We start from the raw sequence: 26439 nt of genomic DNA on the forward strand, positions 1-26439 counted from the left end.
AACAATTTTTGTTATATACACAATGTACACAATATACACAAGATAAACGATAATCCTTTATGAAAATTCCGTATGTAAAGAAATTCTTCCGCGACAAACTGGAGAACCTCGCACAAATGTCTAAATTCCACTATCGCGCATTACCGACTAGGATTTTGCGCCATTAGCGGCTGCGATTCGTTGGCTCGGGGTGAGGTAGGCGGGGTTAAAAAGCTCTCGTGCCGAGGGTAAGTTTCAAACTTTCGCGATGAAGGGCATAAACTTCTAGGAAGCGGGTAGGAAGCGCCGGTGATACCGGGCTACAGTAACAATGAGATGCAGTGTAACTAAGCCCCTTTAAACCCTCTACCCCACGTTCGTGTCCGACTATCCCTGCGCCTTTCCTCTCGTCCTATCTACGATGACGGCTGGTACGGTTGCACTTTCTCGAGCTTTCATTTAGGAAAACAATTGTGAAAGCATCGTGCACACCGAAAGAGCAAAGCGACGCGCGGCCTGAAAAGGGGGAAAACCCACCCCCGCCCTCGCTATCTCCTCATCGTGTTCGTGTGTTCGCGCGCGCGTCATGAATACTACCGCGGTGTAAACTCGCACTCGTAGATTCGTTCGTTGTAAAGGATACCGTCGTCATTGTTTTATTTCGCGGTCGCGAGAACATGCTCGCGTTATGTATGGATTTCCTGTGGCGGATTAAAGTGCCCTTTGTTGTAAATCCAGGAACGCGAGCCTGCGGCAAGCGCGCCGAGCGGAATATCGACCGCGATTTATTATTTAATTCCTCTGAAGTGCAATCAGTAATTCATAGAAAATAGAGATAAGCGATAGCGACTAAATGTTGCAGTATATATGAAAGATTACATAAGCTTAAGTACATTCGGCACATATTTGGTATGTGTATATTATTTTGAATATTAATTTACTTTTTATATATAATAATAATATAATGATAGAAATATATGTACACAATATGTTTTTATTCTTTAATACTTTACGTACATATTATACATATTTTTGAATTAAAAAAATTTATAAAGAAATTGATAAAAAAATTATATATTTATAGCAATATACGTATATTTTCTCCGATTATATTTAATACTTAAAATATATATATTTTTTTAGTATAATTGTAGAATTGCTATTTAGAAGTGATCTCTTCTTCATGCCGTTGCTTTATGGAAACTGCAACGGATCATTATAACAGCAGTGTATTCCGCTTTCCAATTAATTCATTCGAGCGAGGACAAGTGGCATTTAATACTTTGTAAGGGCAAAGCATTCCACTAGCAACATGATGAAGCATGATTAGTTTCTTTCTGAGAAATGCAAAACGGCACATCGCCATACCAATTTGCATTCTGCAATGCCCTTATTTGAAAAACAATTACAAAAGCAGTGTGCATTGAAAAAACGCAGTACGCCATTTAAAAACAGAAGTTCTCGCATGATGCGTATGTGTATATGGCGCAAACTCGCTCACTGTTGCGAAGACAACATACTTTCGGATGCTAGAAGAACCGTATCTTATTGTTTGCCGATCTCTCGCAGAAAAATCAAATTGTCTCGTCATATAAAAGAAACGCGAATAAATTTATTTCGTCTCTTGGGAAAAGAAATGTATTGAAGACATTGTTGAAGTGTCGATATTGATGCTACGCGACAACGATATGCACGCGATACTGTCTACATAACATCTTTGTGAGAAATAATAATACATTCTAAGAATATTTCTATTTATGCGCAGCAATTGACAAACGATTTCTGAAAACACATAACCACTATATTGGAGTCTGCATTAATCTATTTTTTATGATTAATTTACGATGTCTTCCTAAGACTTAAAAGAATAATTTTATTGAAAAATCTCTCTAATAATTAGTATTAATAAAAAAAAATATTATATAGTTAAATATATAATTAAAATATATAATTTTATATATATATATATATGTAATATAAAATTTAGTTGCTAAATTGTCTTTTACGCAAGAAGCTTAAGTGGTTACGTCATAATTCTTCTATAATTAATCTCTTCTTGTATATATTGATCTCACATGAACTCTCATTTCGGATAGTTAATTCGTTGGAAACCAGAGTTTCATTTGCTGTTGTTAGTTAGCCAAGACCTTAAATCATCTTTCCCGTTTGAACTTCTTTCTTAATTGCGTATTAAATAAACGGAGAATCCTCCAAGTTTTGGATTTCGACGAGCCATTGTATTTTCATCACGATCGTAGTACTTTGATTTCCAGTTCCATATATGTCTAATTTTGACTGCTATCATAACGAGTTTCAATCAATTAGTATGTAGCTTCATTAAGTCATTAAGTTCATTAAATTTTTTAATTTATATGTAATTGAAGTTTTTCTTAAAAAAATTTTACGTTTAGGCAAAAAATTTCTTTTTATATTTCTAAATTTTTTCATAATTGATTGTTTTAAACATTATATTTTCTTATTATAATCTGTGTCGTTGACATTGCTAATTAATTCTATGTATTTAATTATAAATTAATTCTGTTATTTACTATTAAACATTATGTTGTATATTATGTAATTACAATGTGATTACATCTGTATGTAATTACATTTTGATTTAAAGTAGTCGGAAACGATTGTTAAACGAAATGTAATATAATATTTGTTATGTAATTACACATTAAATATCTAATAATAAAATATTTAAAACATGACAATTACAATAACAAATAAAATAAAGTTTAAAAAATATGATTAGTATAATTAATAGTAGATTATGTACATAAAATATATAATATACGTATTTAAATAATTATTTTTCATTTACATTAAAATTAACATATATATTTATAATTTAAATATTTTATTAATCATGTATTATTTAATAATCGATTGTTTAATAAATATGTTTAATATCTACTTATTGTTACATACTTATTGTTAATATAACTTATAATTTATTATAAAAAGTAACTTAATTATTATAAATATAATGCGATATAAAAATTGCGAGGCAAAATATTTATAATGTTTCTAAAAAATTTAACGCAATATTTGAGGATAAGATATTTTTATGAGATTTTGTCAAAGAGGTAAATATTTATAACTAACAATCAACTGAAAATTCAACAAAGCGATGCGCTGTGCCGAAAATCTTAGGAACGCGCTCTCTACCAATTTCCGTAAAGCAAGAATTTAAATTACAAGCTAAGCTTGTTGAACGAGCTTTTCCTTCTATCGTTAAATGTAATTTGCATATTTTGTTTAAACGATAAGCGACTCGATAACGCGTTAAACTAAGCAAAACAGATCACATTTGCGTGTACATACTTGAAGCATGAATGACTCAGGTCTTTTGGGATAATAAAGGTTATATGGATGAGATTATCCTTTAAACTGTACGACATTATCAGACGTATCTAATGACAGATTTCGGGTCGATGCAGGTGAACGTCCTCTTTTGCATATCGCTTATGGATTCGGCCATCGAGTTTTCCTGATGGCACAAACTTTGCTAGACCAGGTAATTAAGGGACGCTTGACACGTACGAACGGGGATGAAAATCCCATCGCGCTGTTATTTCGTCGCCTCCTGATACTAGCTTTGTCTACTGTAGCGCAGATTAACGCCTTAATCTGCTTCGCGTCGTGCAACTTCTCGTCCTCGAATTTTCGACGAGGGGACGATTAGGAAGGGTTTGAGCGACTGCGTGTCCGGAATAATAATTATTGTTGTTTAGCGAAGTCGTCGAAACGTGCCGCAGCATACAAAGTCTTTACCCTTATGTCTCAATACCTTCTTTACACACACACACACACACACACACACACACACACACACACGCGCGCGCGCGCGCGCGCGTATAAAGAAAAAGATATGAGGCAAAGGCATTCGAGAGATTGAAGTTATTTCTGCATTATTTACGAGCAATTTAAAAGAAATTTTTATTCATCGATATTCATGTTGGAAAATATATGTAGTACATCATTAAATCTTACTCGTAAAGTAAGTTTAAAGATTTAAAAAAAATAAAACCTAGACCAAATAGAAAAAAATATCAATTCCTTTGACGTAAAATTTTGAAATAACTATAATATAATATTAATATTGGTGTAAAAAATTAATTGCTGTTTTTTATTTCTAAAAATATAGTAATATTAATGCTGTAATGCCATTTAAATATGTTAAATATGATTTTAAATATGATACATTTAGAAAAATAAGAATCACAAACTGTATTTATACAGTTAAATAAAGCTATAAAGAGATATTTTCTCTTAAATTCATGCTTTACATTATTCGTGTTTCACGTTAATAAATAATAATTTCTCGCATCATAACGCAATCGCGGTTGAAAATTTATTTTTAACGAAAATACGTGTTTTAGAAGCGAAAGCACCAAAATAGCAATGATATTATTAGCACACGCAGCAGATATGATAAATGTTAGAAAACATGCAAGTGTACTGTGCATGATATGCGCATATTTTCCAATTGGCGGTGTCGGTATTACGTAGAACTATTTGCTGTAACCTTGCACTCAAGAAACACGATTACCTTGTTACGCGTAACAACTTTTATACGTACTACGCGAGCGTGTAATAACGCCATTTGTTTCACTTACCACGGGCCAGTCGCTACTTTGCTGTGAAACGTTCGCTAAGTTCAACTGCAGTTAAATACCATTCTGCAGATTTGCCTTTCAACAAATGCCAGGCAACGCGTTGTTACGATTGCATGCCCTTCTTTCGCGCATTGAATGATTTTCGTGCGGATTCCTGCGCGCTTCTACTGGGAAAGTAGAACTAGCTAAATAAGTAGCATTACGAAATAGTTTTCTTCAAGCTATCATTATCATGTTTACGAGAAATCTGCAGATATTATGCGATTAATGCACATCATTCCTCTTCGAAGAATTGCGTTGGCTTCTTGCAACGATAAAGTGTATCGAATAGTTTGATGTAATAATGTTATCATCTTCGACAGACGTCTGATTCGAAGTCTGCGTAATTCAACTTATCATCAATTCTGCAAAAAGCAGAAGATTACATTATTGGAATTAGAAAATCCTATCCAGTTCTCTGTAGACCAATTCAATTAACGATATACGCATTGAAGTACTGTTCTTCGTGTATACCGCGATAAAACATTCTCGATATTACGACGTTGAGCTCTGACTTTATTACAAGAATGGTTACGATCATCGTAAAAAAAAAAGAAGAAAGAAAAAGGGATTACTAATCGCGTAAGAATATATAGGTTTTACGAGCGGATAACAAATCCGGCAGGCTGATTACAAGTCGTGTACATGGAAAAAGAGCACAAGAGCTTTCCGGTGATACTCCGCGGTCGATATTTCCCGTGCGTGCGAGAGAGTCTTAAACCTCGAGGTGGAGGAGAAGGAGTTTAATTCGAATATTGTCGTAAATCCCAGCTTGATACAACGTGTTTAAACGACGAGTCGACCTCGCCGGACGATGAGCGTTGCGTGCCACTGCGGCATTCGTGGACGGTGAATGGAAGACCGTGGACAATTCGACGATAACCGGCACCGGATAGAAACTATTCGCTATCCGTATGCATCCGCGCGGCTGTCAGTAACTATGCCGCGCAGAAGTCAAGCTAAATTAAACCAGATATGGCTCACTATGGTGCACTTCCGTCCGGCACTCCGTGGCGGATCAACGTTTCAGTTGCGCTTGAAACTATTAGCTCCGGTATCCCGCTTGATCACTGATTTCACTCCGTGGGGATCTTGTCGCAAATATTCGCGACTTGTTTCGGCGTGTCAGCGCGTACGACGTACCCCGACATTCTCTCAATTATGAGTTACCTGCTAGTTGTGATATGCGAGAGCTCCTCTGATTCTGATAAAAATATTGAGACTAATCTTTTAGTATAAAAATAATAATATTTTTAGAAAGAAGTCTGATGCTGAAGATAACAAAAAAAAAAAAATAATAATGGGAATAACATTTTCAATGGAACGCAAAAGTGTGTCTGTAAGTCTGAGTCTTTTGCAAATAAAAATAGCGAAAATCTAGAAAATGTGAAAGCGATCTGTAATATAGTTATCTAAAGATAAAATAATTTAAATTGCGAACGAAAATATTTCTCTTTAACCGATTTTTCACACCGCGTGAATACTTCTAGTACGTGAAAATCTCGTTAACCGAGTTTCCTTAAAGGGTCGAGTGCCAGATTCGCCCGTCGATTCTCAAAATTTCCGCATTTCCGCTTCTCTTTTCTTCGCTCAGTCTACGAGATGATGATCGCGGAAGATCTACGAGGCGCGAGTTATCGTACACAGAACCGAGCCTTTAGGCAAGGCGAAATAGCTGAGCATTTTTACGCCCAACGACGACTAAGGCGACGTTCTCTTTGAGAAACGCCCGAAAGAAAATGAGTAAATATAGGCGTCGGTTTCCCCTTGCTTTTCCTTGCCCGCGGTTTCGCATCTGCCTGAAGAGTAAGCGTCTTTAGAAAATACCATCCTTCTCAGCGGCCCTTCCTCTGTGCTTTCACCACGCCTCTGGCGCGTTCTTGCCCTTTTTATGGGCACATCTTCCTTCTCTCGAAACAGCGTTAAAAAGGGGAATTCGTGGCTAACGTCGTTCACTTGCTTGGTTGAAAACCCGATTGGTACTGAAATAGCGATCTCTCGATGCTCGTTCGAGCAATCTACTCCTTTGAGAGTCATGCAATTTTCTCATGCCTAGTGTAAAGGAACGATCTTTGCAATTTACAGAAAAATGCGAAGAGACTGATCTTGATTCCTACTTGTGATTTCTTTCAAATATATATAGTAGTAAAGAAAGTCCAAAAAAATATTTAATATCTATCTGCAGAGCACAAATGCAGAATGTCTGCATTTCTGACGCCTATATTTACTCATTTTTGGACTTTCTTTACTACTATATATATGTTTGATTGTTTATAACTACATGTTGTTTATAAATACATAGATTATAATTAATAAATTAATTTTTGGTTATAACTTGAAATTAAATATTTATTAAATTCCTCAATATTATTATTGCTTTATATTATAATCTTTTTATGACTCGAATTGCTAAATCATATATATAACATTTTACTTTTTCACATATATTTACATCTTATATATAAAAAAGTACTATGTTTAAAATTAATTAAAAATTTTAAATATTTTATTTAATATCAGAAATCCTGGGTAAGCATAAAAAGAATTTTATTTTAGGATCCATTTTTACATGATGCATTTATATTGCTAGAATTTTGTCATTTTCTAAGGTAGAATTAAAAAAAAATAAACAATAATAATATTCGTTTTTGAGATGTTTGTCACACCTCACGTTCTTCTTCGTGTTGAGAAATCTATTTCCTTCTATGTGTCAAGGTAATTCGAAAGATCTTCCGCCGGTCTTTTCCGCAAAATCTTCTTACGATTCGATGAACTAGACAGTTGAGACAAATATCTTGATTTAAATACTGAAAGAAGATACATGCTAAACGTAAAAAAAACTGTTGCAAAGATAAACGAGCGGTATCGAAGAATACGAGTAGAACGTCAGAGATACGTGTCTCGGAGAGAAATAAGAAATTATGTAAACTGTGCCAGGAAGCCGTGGAACTTTTTCGGCTCGTAAATAAGAAAGTCCCACCTAGCGTAATCGTCGCACCGCGACGAAATCAAATAGCTGTAAATTGTCTCAGTGTCGTCGTTGTTGGGTCTGAAAGAGAAGGAATCTTTGATAACGTCTATTAAACAAAAACAGTAAATGCATGATGATATATTATTCAGAAGCTATTTAAAACGTAAAGATTACACTATTCAACGTCCAGTTACAAAAAGACGTTGTAGCGTCTCGTGTCAAATTAAATATTATTCATAATATTGTTGAATATTTCATTTCCGTCACTTTTCACACAGAAAGAAAAATATTTTTACATTTCCGTGAGTAATCACTTCACGCCAATTGCAAACATTTCGCCGTAAAAACATTTTTTGGAGTATCCAGAAAAATAAAATCACATTAAATTGGATTTTTGACAGATTCTTCCAATTACGAGAAGAGAACAATTTCTATACATAATACTTCACGGACGAAAATCACGCATGACAGTAAGAATTTCACACCTTATGGAAAAAATGCCGTACAGGTCCAGACGTTGTAGCGCCTCAGTTAAACATTATTCGTAATATTGTTGAATTTTGTTTTACACAGATTGTAGGAGCGTGACCATTGTTTACACGCCGCGTCTAGCGCATACCATACGTATAGCGAATAGCGCACGCCGTGTTTACGAGCGCTCCGCGTGTTTTCATTCATTAACTATTCGTACGGGCAGATAGTAGTGCGCGTCTCTTCGCGTTTCTTCGCATTTTTTCATTATTAAGTGATATCAAACGTTGTATTATAAAAATGATGAAATGTAATTCAATATAATAATAAATGTTTATTTAACGATTAATTAAATGAACTGAAACAACGATTCTTTAATAAAGTGTATACATATGTCACGCGACTATTACTTTGACATTTATGATTTTTGAAGATGATAATTCCTCCTCCTTGGGTACGGCCTTGACGTAGCAGAGGGACTGAGTATTCCGAGAGGTTCCATACCACAAAGACGAAGAAGCAAACAATACTATTATTAATAACATTAATATTAACGTTAGGAAATATCAATTTTATTAATAATGTATTAATAACATCTTGTTTTTCCCATCTAGTCCCCACATAGTTTTTCCCATCTAACGCCCACATAGTTTTTCTCATCTTCTTCCTACATAGTTTTTCCCATCTTGTTTCCACATAGTTTTTCCCATCTAGTTCCCACATAGTTTTTCCCATCTAATTCTCATATAGTTTTTCCCATCTACTTCTCACATAGTTTTTCCCATCTTGTTTCCACATAGTTTTTCCCATCTTCTTCCCACATAGTTTTTCCCATCTTCTTCCCACATAGTTTTTCCCATCTTGTCCCCACATAATTTTTCCCATCTTGTTCCCACATACTTTTTCCCATCTAGTTCCCACATAGTTTTTCCCATCTTGTTCCCACATAGTTTTTCCCATCTTGTTCCCACATAGTTTTTCCCATCTAGTTCCTACATAGTTTTTCTCATCTTCTTCCCACATAGTTTTTCCCATCTTGTTCCCACATAGTTTTTCCCATCTTCTTCCCACATCATTTTTCCCATCTAGTTCCCACATAGTTTTTCCTATTTAGTGCCCACCTTTTTTCCCCCATATAGCCCCACATAGTTTTGGTTTGGTGGCGGTCTGCGCTCGTCGTAAAACAGAAGGGGGTGGGCGATTTACGGAACTTCTTTTTTTTTCTTTTTTCTACTGTGTGGTGGAAGAACGGTGGACGGTTGGGATTACAGGGGCAAGCTACACTTATTCGGGCACTCGTGTCTCTTGCAGCAGTAATGGAGAAATGCCTCGAAATATGGAACGAAGGTTTTTAGTTTCTCGAAATATACCTTCACTTTTACATGACTTGTGAAGAGAAAGTTGATGGAAAGTGACGTAGCAAGTGTCGTTTATTCTGTGGCTGTTTAAAAACTACGTAAAAACTTCGCTATAAACTAACAAACATATAAAATGACAGACTGTATAGTATCATAGAATAAGATACCAATTATTACTTTAACTATGAATAAGAGCATTTTATGATTTTTCTATACAGTTTGTTTGTATTTTTAATTCTTGGTCTCATCAATTTTATTTTTTATTATTTTATATTATTTTTAATTAATTTTATTATTTTATATTATTTTTAATTAATTATTATTTAAAGATTAGAATTCGGAAATTTATTTTAAATATTTACATGAGAAATAAAGAATAAATATTATATAACAGATGTAAAGTAAAAATTTATTTATATTCAATAATAATAAAAAATTATTTTGTATTTTAATTTATATAAGTTTTATATTCTAAAACAGTAATCAAAATTAAGATGTTAAAGATATGTTTAAGACATTTTAAAATTATATTTTATCAAATAACAAAATGGAGGAAATAAACTCCTCTTTATAGTTTAAAATTGCAATTTTTAATATTAACTAGTATGAAATATTTTTACCTTTCTTTGTTTTGATTTTCTTATTATAATGATTATGTAAATACATATAAAGAAAAAATTAAAATTTATCAAAACTCCATTTATAATACAAAAATAATGTTTCCTTTTTTAACAAAAATAATTTTGTTAAAAAAGTAAATATTATTTCATTTTTAGTCGTAGAAATAACAAAGCAAAACGAGTGAAGGATGAGAATTAGATCTAATGGACAGAAGCATGTCGCTCATGACTGAAAGACAATAAAAGAATGACGACATGGAAGTGTGAAGTTTCGCGCCTGGAAAGACGAGAGGATTCATCTTCGAGTTTTACCCTTTTTAAGATGTAATGACGTCATAGAAAGTTTGCCAAGTTCTCTGTTGCGTTTCTTAAGCTGTATTCTTGGTTAACGTTTTATTTTACTCGGCTCTTATGTTCTAAAAATTTTTGGCAATAATTTTCATTATTTCTCGTCCGTAAAAGATATGAGCAGAATATTATATAATTGGTACTTTGTGTAAATTTTATTATTACAGAAAAATCAACAAAAAATGAAACAACTTAATATTTTGAAGAGATTTGAAATACTTATGTAAAACTTTTATTTAGATGTTAATTATATATTAATGTACAATTAATTTGACCTCCTGAAAAATAATTTAAACAATACTTTAGATCAAAATAATATTGATAAATAAATGAAAAATTATTTCTTTTTTGCTCTTGTCATACATGTGATATATGTCTGACTTCTCGATGGAGTGGTGTTTTTGATTCAAGGCCAACAACGGGGAAAACACCTATTTTAGATTTCACATATAAAGTATATCCCGTTGGATTGGTAACTGCAAGCGTATCTCGAATAGGTTGAGTGCTAGACGATATATTTCGTTCACGTACATGCCAACGAAGACGCTGATAGTTTATTCCTTTGACCAGCAATAAAAAAGATATGTCAGAATGTTTCTTATAAATATTTGCTACGGCGAATATCCGTGATTCTTGAGAAGACTATCGGCGTATAGGAAATATGATTTACTATTCTCGTTCAATCGATAAATGTAATATGAATTATTAGAAAATATATTGAAATGATATTTAGGGTTAGAGAAGAAAGTAACATAAGTGATTGGAAAATTAAAAAAAACAGATAAATTTTTAGGATATTTAATACGGCTTTTGTTCTCAAAACTTTGAAAGATATATTTATTTTTTTAACTTTTAATTTACTTTTTTAATTAAAAAAATTTTTTTTATTTTTTTAATTTCAGAATTGTTGCATTATAATCGTGAGAATTATTTTTTTCTCTTATAAAATTATAAATATACTATCTGTAGTACTTGATATATTTGGTCGTTTATTAATTCAGCCGCGTTATCAGTATTATAACCGCGCAATATTCCTTATAATAGCTGCGGTGGATTTCGCGAATCTTATTTGCAGCATATCCACAAGAAAAATGATCAGCACTAGGAACGCCTCATCATAAGAAAGAAGTTAATATGAAGAAGCGCGTCAGAACGAAGAAGCTCCGCAAAATGTAATGGTGCAATTCACACGGTCTTTGCGCAAACGACGATCATTCTTCTTCCAAAAGGCGCGCCTTTCATGCGCAACGACGTGTCCCGGCGATAAGAACCGGCATTCGCAGGAATTCATGAGCCGCGCTTTACGATGAACGAGTCTCGAATATGGGGAACGTGAGATCGAGGTATCAGGAAGAAGGGCTCGTTCCCACAGAATCGTTTGGTAACGCGGTCCGAGAACATTTCTCATTCCACAGAGAATTTCTCGCCTCGAGGCGGCTGATATTATCAGGCGGAGGAGAGCAAAAAATTATGCGGCTAATCAAGAAGCGCGAGTGTCACCCCCCGTTCGATGTATCATGTTGGATCTGACGGGAGAAATGATCTCATTCACATAAGACATTCTCAACCACTGACGTAACGCCTTCTCAATTCAAATATCTAACTTTACTTTTATTCTCTGACTTATTTGAAAGAAATTTTATAAAAGTTATCCGCAATTTTTTACGATTCAAAATGCGATTTTGCGAGAAAATAAAAAATCAATAAAAACCATTAAAAATAAATATTTTGAAATAAATAGTAAAAGTTAATCTTAAAATAAAAAAAAGACTTGGAGTTAAAATTAGAAATTAGTGATATTTAAAGTTCTGTAATAATTATAGAGAGATTATTACATATCTTTATTGCATCGTTATGTGCATGGTATTTTGAGAATGCTCATCGTCGAGTATAGAGATGAGAAATTACCTCACGTGAAAATCTATTTCACACAAATTTACGTGTAAAGTTCAATATGCTCTGAAACGTTCTCCAATCGATTAGTCAATGAATATTCAATGCGGTTTCCACATTGGGGTTCGTGCGATTGCAGCTTCATTCTACTAGCTTATCCTCAGATCTACGATCGTCGCCCATAACTCCAATAGTTACGCCGGTGCGATGATTCTGGCAGTGCAGAGAGGGTTACTTCCGGTTCTCGCACGAGACTCATACCATCATCGTTCATAGAATTTTCGCCGCAATCTTTCGAGGTAGCTCCCGGATGTCTTGGACGAGTGAGAAAAATGTAGGGGAATTTGGTGAATCGATGTGCCTGCATTAAATATCTTGGCACGCAGCACAACCGCAGGCCAATGGTTGGAAATGTTCGGGCGAATCGTTTTTCAGGATGGTGGCTGATTTCTCATGGAATCGCGAATTCTCGTTGTAAGTCAGAAGGAAATACAATCGGAAATCTACGGCGGCCACGAGCCATCAATGAATCGTAAATAATATCAAAACTCTTTTCAATCGCAATGTCAGTCACGGCTATATGGATCAGTTTACTGACCATGCCAGTCAATGTGATTGATGTTGCGGTTGAACTTGTTTGGATTCTCGTCACTATTTTATTATTTCGCTTTTCCACTCTTTTCAATATCACCTCGCAATTGCAAATGTGAAATATTTTTTGTGAATTATTTAAAATTAATGTGCTATATCATATTATCTTTTTAATTTCTTTTTTCATATATTACTCGCTGAATATACATAATATTGTACAATTTAATTATTTCGATTATTTCCATTTTGTAAATTTCCATTTGTGTAAATAATAAAATTGATATGATTATAATATAAAATTAAATAATAAAATTGAATATGATTTACTCTATATATTTTTTTAAAAAGAGTAAACTATGATTAAGTTAATAAGCAATTAGTATTAGTTATAACTTCAAGAAATAGCTTTCGAATTTTATCACAATAAATCATACACAGCCTTATCCGTTCCATTTTCTGGTGACAGTGAGATTTCTAACGCAGAGCACGAAGTTAGAATGTGATATGGGAAAAGTTACAGAGTTCACGCACTAAAACGATCTTTGTCGCTCGTAGGCCGAGCACGCGCTGGTCGCATTGTTAAGAAAATGTGTTCAGATAATGGAGAAAAGCCAAGCCATTCTTGTTGGAATTGAGTAACGTATCGACAGTGTAATGCAATGCGTATTGTGCTGCACTTGCATTTGGTGTTTATGAATATACGTTAAACCGAAAGGCAATGAACCGAAAGGCAAGATTTAATTTCAAATGGATAAAAGAAATTTCACGCCGCGTTTATTGACGCTCTATCATTGAAGCTCTCACATTGCTAAATAAGCGATTTTTTACGTGGCCTAGTATAGTACATTTGCTTCTTTATTTTGGAATTGAAATTTACTCGAAGCGATTTTGCATCGCTTTAGTATTAATTTCCAAAACAGAAGTGAATGATGTCTCAATGCAGAATTTCATTCGTTCGCGCTTGGAGCGTCAGTAACGCAATTGCCTTGCTGTCGTCGCTTTGCGTGTCGATCGTTTCTTCGCACGTTCAACAATACTCGTGGGTGTATGACAATAGGATTTCATTTCGCGTACATGTCGATGCGTGGCGCTTACTGATGAGGGAAATATCATTTGCCGATGGATACTATAATACTGGTATGGATCCTTTCGATGAAATGCTGAATCTAAATTATACAGTATTTTGATTAATTGAAATTGTAGGATTGTTTCAGAAAGTCAATATTATATTAACATAAATATGAAGCACATGAACTCATATCTGCTTTTTGTATAAAATGTTATATGTTGACGCTATACATGTTTTGCTTGCAATGATATTAAAAGTAACATATAAATCAATACATACAAATTATAAATTAAATATTTAAGTATTTTATATATATATATATATATATACATATTAAATTAACGAAATATAATTGGCAGTTGGCCTAAAGTCAAATCAAGTTGATATAAAAGAAATTAATTGTATATAAAATTGAGGTAAGTAGTTCAGTAAAAGGCTTAAATACTGTCATATCTATGATATGATCTCGAGAAATATATATTTAATATTTGCATTTATTTTAAATACCTTTCCAAAACAAAATTAAAAATTGTGTAACAAATTTTTGTTAAATAAAGAGATATTATAGATAGATTTTTGTTTTTTATTATTTGTCAAATATTGTTTTAAAAATATTGTTACAAAATTGCAAATTGTGAAAAATTTTTCAAATATAGGAAGTGAGTAAACATGTATATATACATCGCATAAAATGCGTTTGTGCAAATTATTTTCCACTTATTTTATACAGTTACTCTTTTATTATTACTACTATTATTACTTATTTTTCCTGTTATTTTTCAATTAAAGAGGAATATTTATGCGATGAAAGCTATAAGCATTCGAGATAAGATTTTTATATAAAGAGTACAAATGTCAAATAAGTTGAGGGAATCGCTTCAGGCCAAGAGCTTTCATATTCACGGACTATTACTTCCAAGAATCTTTAAAGAAATACTTTAGAAAGATGTTTGTATTTTCAATGCTTCATTAATAAAAAATATAATATATTATATATATATATATATATATATATATATATATATATATAAATCTTGAAGAAAAAAATGTTTCTTGAAACAATAATCGAATATTTTCCATCATTATCATCGGTGAGCATCGTGCTAATAATATAATAAGGACTGCAAAAGAAAGGACTGCAAAATAATATAATGGAAATAGATAATGATGGATTATGCATTAGCTTAACGTAAAGGTATTTAATCGAGCTGGAAGTAAATTTAAACTAAATTGGGAGTAATTTTAAAATACTTTATATATTTCTTGTTACAAACTTGTATTAAAGTTTAAGTGTAATTATAAGAAAAATATGTTAGATAATAGCAGGTGCTGTCATAAGGTGATTTTTGCGGGGCAACTGGCGACTTTTTTCCGACTGTTACGTGCCCCGCGACCGAAAAGTAAGCGAGAACTAAAACGAAAAGGCAGAACAGAGGTAAAACGAGGACATCGTGAGGTGCAAGGCGCGCCCAGGGCAATAATAATATCAGAAAGGTCGGGCTTATACTGCGGCGAGGTTTTCCCGATAGTTCGAACGCGAACTTTCTGCCCAAGTTGCAAAGCTTTAAAGCGAAGGCTTTAACGGGGCTTCTCGCGCCCAACTCTCTCTCTCTCTCTCTCTCTCTCTCTCTCTCTCTCTCTCTCTCTCTTCGAGATGAAGTCGTGCGAGAAAAGAAAAAAATGATCGCTACGAGAAGAAATGCTCGCCACGGTAACTTCAGGCCTGAATATACTGCTGACCTCTCACACTCTTTCTTTGCGCCAATATTCTCACGTTCAAAGTTTATCCCAATCGACGCGGCGTGCAGCATGTTTCGAAGGGAACTTTTTATTATTCACGTACTCTTCGCGCAGGCGTTATGAAAACAAGGCGCTTCGCATCATTGACGTTCTCTAATTAATGAGTAATCATTATGAAAATTTTATCGCAAAGCTTTGACGCGACTTTTAAGTCAATTTATGACATATGATATTGTAAACATATTTTTATAATAATGATTTAAAATATTATATATTATATATCATTACACATTTTGTTAACATATCATTTTGTATATCTGAAGATTATTGGCATATTCTATGGTAATAATTTAAATATTTTGTTTTATGTCCAGTATCAAACTTGCATACATATTTCACTAGAATAAGAATCCTCAGGGAGAACATCCATCGTCGAAACATAAGTTTGTGACGTGTATTCGTTGATGCTCAGTATCTTGCGCGTAAACTATTCATCTTGAAATGTGACGATCAAAAACGGGACATCAGCGAATCACGGCGTGAAGAAATCAAGCCGTTGTCACAAGTCCGCCTCGGGACTCGTCGAGCATTTCAGTCACGTCGAAGTGTAATGATCAGTAAATAACAAATGACCGTGTCTGCCGAATGTCCTCATCCTTCATCGTAGGAGCAGCCGGAGCTGCTCGAACTTTCGTGAGAGAGCGAGGAGGAACGGACGTCGATTCTTCTTACAAGCAGTACGCGGTCGGAAACTTGCGACACGCGATTCCGCCCCGGAACTTCACTCCCGAGCCTCAGAAACGTATAACCATATGGAATGATTCTTTTTTCTTTTACACTTCTTCTTCGGATTAAATAACTTTTACATAACGGATATATTATTTGCGCACGAATAAAAATCAAAGTCACACAGTTGTGAAAAAAACTGATAAATTATCCAATCAAAAGAATCGAAAGAACAAAAGGACTAAATTTTTATTCCTAGATAAAAATTCTATACGTTACAATTTCTCATTGACATATGCATATACTGCATATAATTTTATATGATAAAAATTTTTTGACACAATAACGCAAATATTCTGTCAAATATGATGTATGTGAAGTCATGTTATATTGAAAAAAGCACGTAGTTCTCCTTTCTTTTTGAATAAGAATCGAAAATACTAAAAAAACACGATCGTATTTGCTATTGAGTTTCCTCGCAAGTATAATTTATGTGAAATTACTTCCTTCGTTCGCAGGCTACTGTGCAGAGCTAAAAGAGACGACGGTGCACAGTCAGTCGTTCCGCATGTAATTTGCACATTGCATCTCTGCGGGGAGAATTATGATACTGCAGATGCGAGATATCTTACTTATGTTCCGCTTCAAAATAGCACGCAAGAATGGAATTTCAAGAAGTTGGGGTGGATGTTACATTGCGTTGCCCGATGACTTGTTTCCTTTCCACGCAATAAGTTTTGTAATCTTCTCAGTTGCGTAACTTTCTGAGTGGCAATTTTCCGGAACAACGATATCCTTGATTCCTTTTTCAATTGTTCGCAATATAATCTCGATCTCTTCAGATCAAGATTAGATCTCAACGTTTCTTTAATTTTCCATTTTCATGTTTTTTTAATTAATTTAATATATACATACAATTTTTATGTGTAAAATTATATATTTTTCTAATAATTGAAATTATTTATTAATTATTGCAATTTGAAATTAATAATAGTTGTTCAAAAATTATAGATTAATTTATAATTGTCGAAATTTCTATTATCACTTCTTATACCATCTTATACTATCTTATACCATCTTCACTACTGCATTCTACTGCATAGGCTATTCAAGATGGCGGACGATATTGGGCGCTATTTTCGTATGAGGATCGTGTTGCCGGTCGTAAGAATACAGTATCGCGATTCTGTTCGGTAGCTCGTTTTCTTCCCATACAATAAGTTTTGTAATCCCCTCGGTTACGTAACTTTCTGAGTGGCAATTTCCTCGAACCAGCCCGCGCCTAGTTTCATCCGCGATTCTGCGCTGTCCCAGACCAACCTTTTAACCCGACCGTCCCCTCCTTTAACCGCTAGAACGCACTTTCGACACACCCTCGTCTTGACTCGTCATCATCATCTCATATTATATAGTTCCTGGCAGTCCACTTTCGTCACCTTCATTCGGCAATAAGCTTCTTATATTTTGCGCTGTCACAATTCTTATCGTTACGATTTATTTTCGGTAAGACATAAAGTAATTTTAAATAATTTTATGTAACAGAAGCGATGCAAAATCGAATTTTAAAAGAGATTTTGACAAAAAATTGTATAAAAGCAAATATATGTCATATACATATGTTATACTACGAATTATATAGTGAGAATTACTTGAGTATATTAAAAATCCTTTTAAAACTTTAAAATTGAAATAAAACTAAAATGAATGTATAATATAAATCTAATCAAAATTAAAACAATTAAAATATAAATACAAATATAAAAGTAAGTAATCAAAAAAGCATTCAAAAAATATAAAGATAAAATTAATTCATAATTTGTTGAAGGTGACATCAGATAATTTGATTTTTAAATTAAAAATTTAAAAATAAAAAAAAGTTTGACGAAACATTTGGTGTATTTTTATTACTTGATCAATAAATTTTATATATAAGAAATGCTAATAGATTATGATGATAATCTTCTTCTTTATTAAATATTGATCGATAAATTGTCGGCATTAGAAAGATGGTATATTTTTAGGTTTACCTTTAGTTGCGAAATTATCGGTGCACCACTATTATTGCCTTAATATTCTGAGTCGTTTACTGCGCAATGAGCGTTATAGCGCTCAGATAGAACAGATGTACCAAGCAAGATTACGGCATTGTTCACGTTTAATAGCCTAATTCCCAGCGCATTAAATTTACGGGCTTCGAATTTCAATGCGCGTGCTCTCCCCGTCTTCTGACCTTGCTGTATCCAACATTGGCCGTGGGTCAAGTGTCACTATGGAGTGCACACAGACTCCTCCGCTCGCTAGGAACAACCCCTTCGATTACTTGTGCCCGACACTTGATGACTCTATACTCTCTTCAAAGCGCACGCACGTACACGTAGACGCTTTAGAATTGGTGCCCTTAAGGACGGCACTCGTGCCGTGAGGTTGAACGGCCTCGTGAGATTTGGACGTTCGCGAATTTAACTGCTGACTTCGCTCGATAGAACATCCCCTAGTTACTCGCTAATGGGCTTCGTAAAGTTTAAGCCTGCTATTGAATACGTATGATATAGGTGAGATTTGTGTTATACTAGATGGATTGTTAGACCAGAACTGCTGGAATGTTTATTCTCAGAAGCGCACTTGTATTGAAGTAAGTAGGCTATGTTTATAGCATTATATATGATGAAATTATGTGTTTAATCTACATAGTTACACATCGTGCATCGTAACGTTATATTTGTACGTAATATTCAGGCTGTGTAACATCAATACCATTATGTTCCACTTTATGCCAAAGTCTGATGCAGTAGTAACTCAGCAATTTCTCTGTGCGTCCGACTTTTCGAGTTCTTTCGTCAAAGAGGAAACGAGTGGAGTCTGCGAACTTTCCTCGAGTGCTGTTCGGATTCCCGCATTCGTAGTCCCTCCGTCATTGTACTTTCTTCCTATTCGATTGTACAGGTCGTTCGAGCAGATATCTAGGATCTCAGTATGCTTTACATGCGTTCGCCATCTTTCTAACATATATACATGATATTATTTACCTCGCTGCTCGTCTTCGCAGTCACATGCATTTAAATTATCTTCACTTGCAAAACGGAAACATGCGCAACTCTAACGCATACTATAATTTATGAGGCGAATGGAGCTCCGTAATAAATCTCGCGGTCGTAATGGACCGCAATGAAAAGAATTATTTCAGTTTTATGTATAAGACAAAATAACAAAATAACAAAAAATATAATGCGATTACATTAAACAGTTTCAAATCTTCAGAAAACGCAAAGTATTCATGATATCATAAGATATATTTAATCATGTTTCTTATTATACTTATCATATTAAATTTACATGACAATTATTATCTACTATATGTCATAATTATTATAAACATATGAAAGAATAATAATTAAATTTATTGTCATGATATTTATTAACATCACAAAATCTCTGATGTAATTATATTTTACATAGTAACGTAATCCGTGATAAATTTTATAATAATATATATATCACGTATTATAATGTTTTAATTTATACAATATTCTTTCAATATTACAATAAATAAAAAACGTTGTTCAATTGAACAGTATTACAGTACGTGACGTGTGACGTTGCAAGATATAAAATCATTTCGTGAGTCTTTCATTTGGATTTCGAGATCTGTGTACAATGTTAATATTCCATTTTATTCCAAGAGCTCTTCTACCCGCTGGCGACAAATTCTTCCGAGACGAATAGCTACGCGCGAGTTGCTCGTCAGAATTACTCTACCGCTCATTGTCTGACCCGAAACGCTTATTAATGTCGCGGCGTTCTGAGAGTGATAAATTGCTCCGCCCGCGTATCACAGCGCGCGCGCGCGCGAACATTTTTCCGGAAAATACCGGAAGGTCTTTGTGCTCCCGCGTCTCTTCCCTGCGCCCTCATTTTTCACGGTTTTCAGTTATGCGAGCGTTCGCTGATGAAATTGGCGAGCGGAGCGCGGCAAAGCGACCCGATAGTTACATGGTCGCGCGGGAATCTGTTTGCTCATTTCTATTTACGAGGAATACGCGATCGTGTAAACCGCCGTGTTAATAGAATACGCTTGTACTCCATCCCGAGGGTGGCATATAGGTTACGGGATCGTAATCGGTTGCCTTGCCATATCGTTATCGCAATCGACCGTACAACCATCCACGGACGGAAACTTGACTTTGCTCACGAAACACGCGCGCGTGCAAATTCGATCTCGCATGATGGTCTTTCGTGAGGTGACGTCTTGATCTTCCAAACATCCTGCGAATAAAAAAATAAAAGAGAGATAGAGAGAAAACTAGGGTTTATGTTAGAACATGACATGTTTGCTGAATTTCTCGCTTTTTTTTTACATTTTACATTAATATGGAGATTATCACCATTTCAAGACATCACAGGTATAGATTTAATGTATCTCGATTTTAATCAGAGGTATTGACATATTTTAATAATAAATATAAACTTATTTCTATTAATTTTTTTTTAAACTTTATAGTAAATAAGAAAATGTTCTTAATCGCAAGGACTTTTGCAAAATAAAGTATAAAGTATAAATTACAAATCGCATATCATCAATTATAATAAACTGTAACGTAAGATTTTTCTTTGACAGCTTAAAAAATAAATTTCCTGTGTCGGAAAGATGAATTTCTTTCAAATCTATTCCAATACGAATTAAAAACTCCGTAATATATTTTATTTTGCCTCGTCGCAGATTGCGGGACAGAGGATGATAAAAATAAATATCATTTTTCGATCTCGACTTAGCTCGCGCAATTGCCGTCGACGTCGTTTGTGAGTCGTCGATTTATCCGAACGGCAAAATCCAGCTTCTCAATCGCAGGTAAAAGGGAAATGCACGCTCATACTGCTGCGAGCCGATCGAGCGTATACCGCGACGAATTGCGATGAAGCGAGCAACGGAATAAAACGGCTAGAAAAGAACGGACCCTTCGGCAATGCACTCGATACCGAAATCGACGATACCATCCATTTCAAAATATCCCCAGCGCAGTTCCGAGCCAAGTGCGACTGGAATAGGAACTGCTCGGAAAACTATGGCGGAGTATCGTAACGGTGGGATACTTTGTACAGGCATTTGCTCCGCTTTTCGCTATCGTAACTGCAAATAAATATTGCCTCAGTGCCGGGCAAGATTCGACGCGGCTTAGCGCGGTGAAATACGGCGTAGACCGTGAGTAAAGCGCAGCGTGCTTTGACATTAACGACATTACCGCGTTCGCTTTTCATCGCACACGGCCATTACTTCACATTAATGTGAGAAAGAATTTCTCTTTCTCGCGTAATAATTTCTAAAGGGTAGAAAACACATTAAAACATATCCTTTTGCGGCGACATGGCCATGCGCGAGAGCTTGAAAACTACTACGTAATATATTTTTGACAAAATTATAAATATTCATTTGTGATTTAATCTGCTGCTTTAAAACGGCGCAATTATCTCTCATAATAAAAGTTATTTATAAATATATAATGGAACTCGTACATTTATTAATTTGTATGTATTGTACGATGTATCTGTCATATTTTGTTTTCATGTTATAAAAATTCATCACCATTCTTACATTTTACATACATAATACAATGTGTTCTGCGGATTTTACAGATTGTAATTACGTTTTTATTATTTATTTAAAATTCTTAATTTGCATATAATAATTTGTTTATTGAAAAGTTTCGTTTTATATTTATTTTCTATGGATTTCAATCGTGAGAAATTGTTGAAGCTATGCACAGACAGCGTGGGCAGGCGCACAAAGATAAAATCAGGAATAAAGGTAGACATGGCTAAATTTAAAGGCGAAGTGGAAAATTTCGCTAGTGGTGTTTTCCACCGAGTTCAAAGCTACAGATCAAACAACTTGGATTACGTGCCGCGACTGGAAGGAAGTTTGGAAAATCATCCGGTGAGTGGGCCCCGTATTGTTCTCATGACCGGTGTTTGCTTAACCTGCACCATGATTACAACAAGAAGTTATTGTTATCGTGGAATGCGGAGAATGCAGAACCTTATTGAATTCGTGCAAGGTACAGTGAGGAGAAGAACTTTTGCGTATCGAAAACCGAGTTCGATTTCCCGGTGTTCATCCAAAATTGAGAGAGAATGCTTTATTGGCGAAACAACTTTACGTGCCGAGGAACGTAAAAGTTTGCCTGGATAACATGGAAATGAGATACATATGATGTATTCTGTATATTATATATACGTATTATATGTGAAATTTAACAGTTTAACAATTTAAATTAGTTAATTAGGTTAAACGATTTATTAAAATTACTAAATTCTTTATAAAATAAAAAATAAAAAATAATAATTTTTAATATAATGTATATTTAAATTGTTTATTTTAAGTGAGATTATGTATGATATTTTTTAATTTTTTATATTGATAGGTTTTTATATTAATAATATATTAAATCTTAATTTTAAAGCTCTCTATAAATAATATTCTACAATATTATCAAGTGCTTTATAAAACATTTTTATAACTTCATGATTAAAAGATGTTACAACATTTATCTTCGGCATAATTCATTATTAGATATTAATAATTTAGATTTTCAATAAAGATTTATGTAAAATTTATATATTTATTGCGTTTTATATAAGCTTGCTTTTGTATTCTGAATATTTGAATGAATATAACAGTAATATAATGAAAACAACGGCGCAAAAATCTCTCATTGTATCGTAGTTATAAATTAATTTCGCTGTAAAACAACGGCGAATTAATTTCGCAGCTAGTCGGGACATTTTCAAGGTTCGAACCTTTCTGGTTTTGTCACACTTTCGTTATGTCTGAATTTCACCAATTGCGATTCCGCAATTTTCACATGTACCTCGTAACAATTTCAATTTCTACCCGCGCCGAAGTCCCATTTTCCCCGGCATACAATGGAAAATTTTATCGGACGCGTTCTATCTCCTTTTTTGCCCATGCACGGCCGTTCCATTGGGCTTTCCGATGCCACCCCTCGGAAACCCGCCCGTTCTTTTCTATTCGCATTCAGCTACTCCTATGGGATTATGATAATGACAATCTCCGCGATCCGTTGAAACCTCAGTTAATGGTAAGTCGAGCGATTCATATAAATTGAATGAAACCTGTTGTTGTGCGTAATATAGCACAACCACCATATGAACGTCATGAGAATATGTATATTAATTTTACATACTGCATATTTGAAAATAACACTCGAGAAAACAAATTTATTATTGTTCGCGATTAAATTTTTTTATTCGAGATAATATTTAATGATATGTTTAATTGCCTGGGAGCAAAATAAATTAAATAAGGAAAGCAGAATAAAGAGTTTTATTGTCATATTTATGGATCAACTAGAGAGAGAGAGAGAGAGAGATTACAAGTAATTTAAAATATAATTATCAATATATCTTTTTATAAAGAATGAACATTACATTAAACTAATATTAAAAGATATATTTATTGCGTTATATAAGTTAAGATTTACAATCGATAACAAAATATTAATTAATATTTTGGAGATTGGATTTTGATTGATTAGACATGCATTAAATGTCATTTATGTTAACACATAATTGTCAAAATTAGATAAATATAAACAATTATATATTAAATTTATTTAATTATTATAGTGTGTACATTTCTAAATATGTTGTATTCGTGAAGTAACAAAAATGTTTTTAGTAAAATGTGGATTGAATATCTTGAAACATTATCGACAATTGTCAACATGATTAAAATAAATTAATATTATTTTCTCATCACTATTTTTTATCATTACTATTAGAAGTTATAACAGTGCGATGAAAGTGATAGAAAGCGGGAGATATGTACACTTTGATGGGCTTTATACTTGTTTGTGCGTTATCTGCTTCGATAAGATCAAAGAGAATAGGGATATTCTTAACGCGAACAGCATCACGTTTCGTGAATGTTAAATACAATTGTGTATAGGAGCCATGAGTAATGGCATGACGCTTTATAATTCCTGGAACTTCGGGCTTAATCAAGTACTTATTACAATTACCTACAGCATGCGCAATCCAGCAACTTTCAGTCCACTCGCAGCTGCAGCTTCTGATGCTGTAAAGGGTTCTACGTCTAATTTCGTTTGAAAATGTATGGCGCACTGAGTTTTCATATTCATCTAACTTCGACTTTGACTTCAGCGTGAGTTATATAGCTCATTCAATGTTTCGTCAGATAAGATTTGTCCACGGATTTACGTGCTTTGTTAAGCTTTGCGATACACTCACTTAGACGATACTTCATCCAATAATTTTTATATACTTTTATATAATTTTTATATACCATTAAATATTTTTAAGTGTTTAATATGCAAAGTATTTGATCTTTTAGTTATAATATAAGATATAAATATATCTTTTATACAGGTTTTTAAGATATAAGTAAATATGAATAGTAATTTTTTTTGTTAACAATTTAAGATAAATTGGAGTATGAATTTGTTGTTAAATAAATGTTGATTTAAAATGTAAATATAAAATAAATACTTTATTTAAAGAATTATTTTAATATTATTAGTTTTATTATGAGCTATGTCTTCAAAAAATTAATTGTATTGTTTATTAAATTAATTGTGTGTCTGTTTATTTCATATTATGTTTTCTCATTGTTATCATCGGATTCGTTTTTATATGTAAATTGGCCAAGTCGTGGCTTAAGCCTTCACATTATGACGAGAAGGGTTCATTTATATTAAAGTTTAAGCCACAACAACTCTAAATCCACCACTGACCATCATATAAGATTAATTTGAATATGAGATTAATTTGTGCCCGCAAGACCAAGTTTCTACTACGTATAAAACCACCTGCTAAAACTCTTAATTTCTATGAAAATAATTTTTAAACTTTAACTTCAATATTTATGTACGATGTATTTACATTTTTTAATGCCAAAATTTTTGAAAATAAGTAAATTATTTTTGCATTGCAAAGATGCATGGTAACTTTATCCAATAATTCAATTTTCTCAAATAATTCTATAAAAAAATAAAATGTTATATTTGTGAATCTATTCACATTTTATTATAAATTATTCATTTCATTTTCCGATATTAATATCAATATGGTGTATTCTGTTTCAGGTGGTTCCAGTATCGCCAGCGTGGTAGCAGGTAGCAAGCCGACGAGATCCTGGGACAAACCTCAATTCGACGATATTGCACCGCGAAACGTCACTGCCATCGTCGGCCAGACGGCGGAGCTGAATTGTTATGTCAAGCATCCGGGTGACCGTGTGGTGAGTAATATTTTCATGCTACATTTGCCATGCATCCGTTGTTTCCTCCCTTATCAGCTAAAAGTCCAAGGGAATTCTCATCGGTAGTGCACACCAATTTCTCTCAACTTGTTAATAGCTATTTCATATTTATATCTTTTAAAAGCATAAAAACGTTATTATGACAATTTTCTATAATAAAGACATTTTATAATGTTGGAACGTCAAGAGCGTAAAGATTTAGCTGTAAGGTCTAACTACACCTTACGTCAAGATTGAAAGCTATTAAGTGTACGATGCTATTCTTCATTCCATATTATTTCACACCTTACCACGTCGAGCTGCTATTCCATGCTACCGTCAATCTCGAAGGCTAATCGCCCTGATTAATGTCGCGAAATTGCTAGTTTGAAAAACGATAGAACACAATTTTCACAATATAGCTCCTGCACGACGTTGTCGTGTTATTTCAAAATACCTGAAACAGAGATCTCAGATTATAGTACTTGAGACTCTGTGTACTACCTTGCTTTGCTACGTAAATGGCGAAAGCACATGCTATGGAAAAATCGATCGAGAAAATACGCATAATACGCGCCTCTTTGTCGAAACATGATTCCTTTCTTAAAACAATGTTGCGAATAGAAACTTTTGTTTAACAATTCGTAAAACGTATTTCCCCGTGAAGTAAAATAATCAAATAAAATAATCGATAATTTTCCTATTCTTACAACACGTTTTGGCATCTATTATATG

At 33.7% G+C, this 26439-nt stretch overlaps 1 protein-coding gene across 7 annotated transcripts in view; it reads left to right on the forward strand.

Moving 5' to 3' along the window:
- The window catches only part of LOC105424865 (protein amalgam), a 270737-nt gene that overhangs the window by 97989 nt on the left and 146309 nt on the right, over positions 1-26439 (forward strand). For all 7 annotated transcript variants that reach the window (XR_016140761.1, XR_016140764.1, XR_016140765.1 and 4 more), the window contains exon 3: positions 25550-25704. Coding sequence is in view for 2 of the 7 variants with exons in the window: in XM_089082921.1 (XP_088939047.1) it covers positions 25550-25704 (155 nt within the window). In the remaining 5 variants the exon portion in view is untranslated. The remainder of the gene's footprint in view (positions 1-25549; positions 25705-26439) is intronic.

This window comes from Pogonomyrmex barbatus, unplaced genomic scaffold, assembly GCF_055798465.1.
Source record: "Pogonomyrmex barbatus isolate J1 unplaced genomic scaffold, ASM5579846v1 scaffold6, whole genome shotgun sequence".
Lineage (NCBI taxonomy): Eukaryota > Metazoa > Arthropoda > Insecta > Hymenoptera > Formicidae > Pogonomyrmex > Pogonomyrmex barbatus.